The sequence below is a fragment of the Anoplopoma fimbria genome, chromosome 8 (assembly GCF_027596085.1).
Source record: "Anoplopoma fimbria isolate UVic2021 breed Golden Eagle Sablefish chromosome 8, Afim_UVic_2022, whole genome shotgun sequence".
Lineage (NCBI taxonomy): Eukaryota > Metazoa > Chordata > Actinopteri > Perciformes > Anoplopomatidae > Anoplopoma > Anoplopoma fimbria.
The window spans coordinates 5,253,817-5,256,410 of NC_072456.1; the positions used below are offsets into that span (position 1 = coordinate 5,253,817).

General features: G+C 42.6%; 1 protein-coding gene across 1 annotated transcript; it reads left to right on the forward strand.

The window, feature by feature from the left end:
• Positions 1–334: 334 nt before the first annotated feature.
• Positions 335–2,332, forward strand: pkia (cAMP-dependent protein kinase inhibitor alpha). The gene is made up of 3 exons (XM_054603485.1): positions 335–422; positions 1,069–1,259; positions 2,158–2,332. The coding sequence occupies exons 2-3, from the start codon at positions 1,097–1,099 to the stop codon at positions 2,229–2,231; spliced, it is 237 nt and encodes a 78-aa protein (XP_054459460.1). The 5' UTR covers positions 335–422; positions 1,069–1,096; the 3' UTR covers positions 2,232–2,332.
• Positions 2,333–2,594: the final 262 nt, after the last annotated feature.

The window sequence follows — 2,594 nt, forward strand, 5'->3', positions numbered from 1 at the left end:
TTTCACCTAAAACCACACTGATATGCATTAGTCTGCAAAAGAACTCTAATGTTTATTTTAAACTACAGTACAGAATTGCTACTTTATCTATTACTTTTTGTTTTCTAAATAAAACAACAACCAAATAGTCAACAAATCATAGATAGACAGATAAATAGATATGTTAGTCATTGAGTTAAGATTTACGAGCTGACCATGAATGCAGCATAAGGCTTTGGTGCTGGTGCTGCTCAGCGGGAGCTCTCTTCTCTCATCCTTTTGTGTCTTTTGCCCAATCAGCGCTCAGATGTGGTTTCGCGGATTCTGATTGGTCGCAAAGGAGGAAGATGCGACTGCAATGGAGAATGGACTGTTGACTTTTCAAAGCGTACTACTGATGTGATCAATATCGTGGAATGAATTCCACGCATTGCCTCCTCCCGGTATGTAGAGTTAAGGCCGTGGGATTATTACCTACAGGACGCAGGACTGCTTCTCCATTCTTTACAGTTTAGTGTAGCTTGTTTTGTTGGAGCGTTTGATGTGATGTCGGGCCCGTCGCGTTGCCTTAAACGTCAAGTCACTCCCTAGATATGTAGCTTGTGGTTAAAGCACCGTTAGAGTTATCAAGTGAAGGTAAGAACATGCTTAAACGGGAATTCGATATAATATAATTTATCTTGTGGTTCATTTCCACACCTGATTCTTAGCTAGTGGTCCTAGCTTGTGGTTGCCTGGTTAGCATGAGATGGTTAGCCTACTTAAGAAAGCTGTGGAACTGTTCAGATTAAAGACATGGGAGTAATTCACGTCTTGAAGTCTAATAGTGAGTGAAAAATGATTTAAATGAAGACACATGTGATGCTATAACTGCCTTCTTGTGTTGTATTTATCAGGGGTAGTATTAATATTTGTAGAGCAACATTTAGAATAAGTATATGACATGCAATATCAAAGTGTCTTTCAAGCAGCTTTTCCCTGCTTAATTGTTATATATATACACACACAGTTTGGGGAATTTAAAAAAATAGCACAATCATTTGCGGTCTCAGAGAGATGGAGCTGATCCCACGGCTGTTCTTTTTGTAGGTGTCGCTGTGTGAAGGATGCACGAGCAATGTCTGATGTTGAGGCCACGTATGCAGACTTCATCGCCTCTGGCAGGACGGGACGCAGGAACGCCATGCACGACATCCTGCAGAGTCCCACCGACCCCGAGGGACGAGGGCTGCCCCTCACCCTGTCTCTGTCCCAGCTGCACATCAACGCGGGAGGGGGAGGTAAAACACTGCATTGTACTGGACTGGATCATCTTGGACTGAGTTTATGTATCATGCATGTTTAAAAAGCTTGGTAACTTTATGTAATAATGTGTCAGTGGGCTAATGAATAAATATACAGTCACATATCTGTTCAAAAAAATGTTATCTACTGTACGAACGTTTTCCAAAAGGATGATATTAGAAACTACTTGGTCTCTGTGTGGATCAGGTGTAGAAACCATCAAGGAAGATGCTTTACAGTTAAGGTTGATGTATTTTTTACTTCAGACAACCTGACAGTTAAAATGTTTGCATCTGCTATTATGTAGCTATTGAATAAAGAGAACCCTGTTCCTTGAATCCGCGGCAATAAAAGCTTTTTCTTTTTCTTTTTGAGTAAGTAGGTTAACAGATGTTCATACAGAATTTGTATGAAAGTCAACAATGACAATGACAATGCTAACATACTGGTGTTTAGCAGGTACATTTACTTGATTCACTATCATAGTTAAGCATATTAGCATGCAAACATTTGCTAAAATCATCACTGAAGACAAAGTACAGCTGATGCTGATGGGAATATCATTAGTTTTACAGTTGTTTGGTCATAAACAAGAGTGTCTTGTTCATTTAAATCTAATGACGCTGGATGAAAAAGTCAGTGGATCACCAATGTTATTTTAATTCATCCTCTGTGGACCATGAATATCCAATATTTCTTGAGATATTTCAGTCCAGACCAAAGAGTCTGGACCAATCAATAGACAGACATTGCTCTTGCTAGAGCCACGCCACTAGCTTGCTAAAAAGTTAAGAATGATGAGTCCCAGGGACATAGCATGAAACATGCAAAATAACAATGACATAATCCCATTAATATTTATTTCCTGTATATTGTCATCTCTGTCCTCGTAAGACGGAGACGACACAGAGGACAGCCAGAGCTCTTCCTCTTCGGCCCACAGGGAGATGGGACAGAGGAACAGCTAACCAGCCACACACCCACACCAGCGGACGGAGAGCCGCGGGACGGATTCCAGCCCCGGTTGTGATGGAAGTCCGCAGCGGGCTGGTAGCCGGAGGGTAGCACCACTGACGCTGAGGTGCCCTAGCAGGGCACTGACCCCCCCCCTAAATCCACTGTAGAGGCACTGTGCTGTGATGTGATCACTCAGTGCTCTCATGTCCCCCGAGGGTCTGCTGTGCACTACAATAACAAGACTGTTGGCGGGGGCGTATTTCAGACTGGGAGTGAGCGAGAGAGACAAACCTGTAGCTCATGTACAGCTGATTTTACTTTCAGTCTTAGTTCCTAAACACACAGGCTGGGTGACGGGACGGATAAGAGGACAT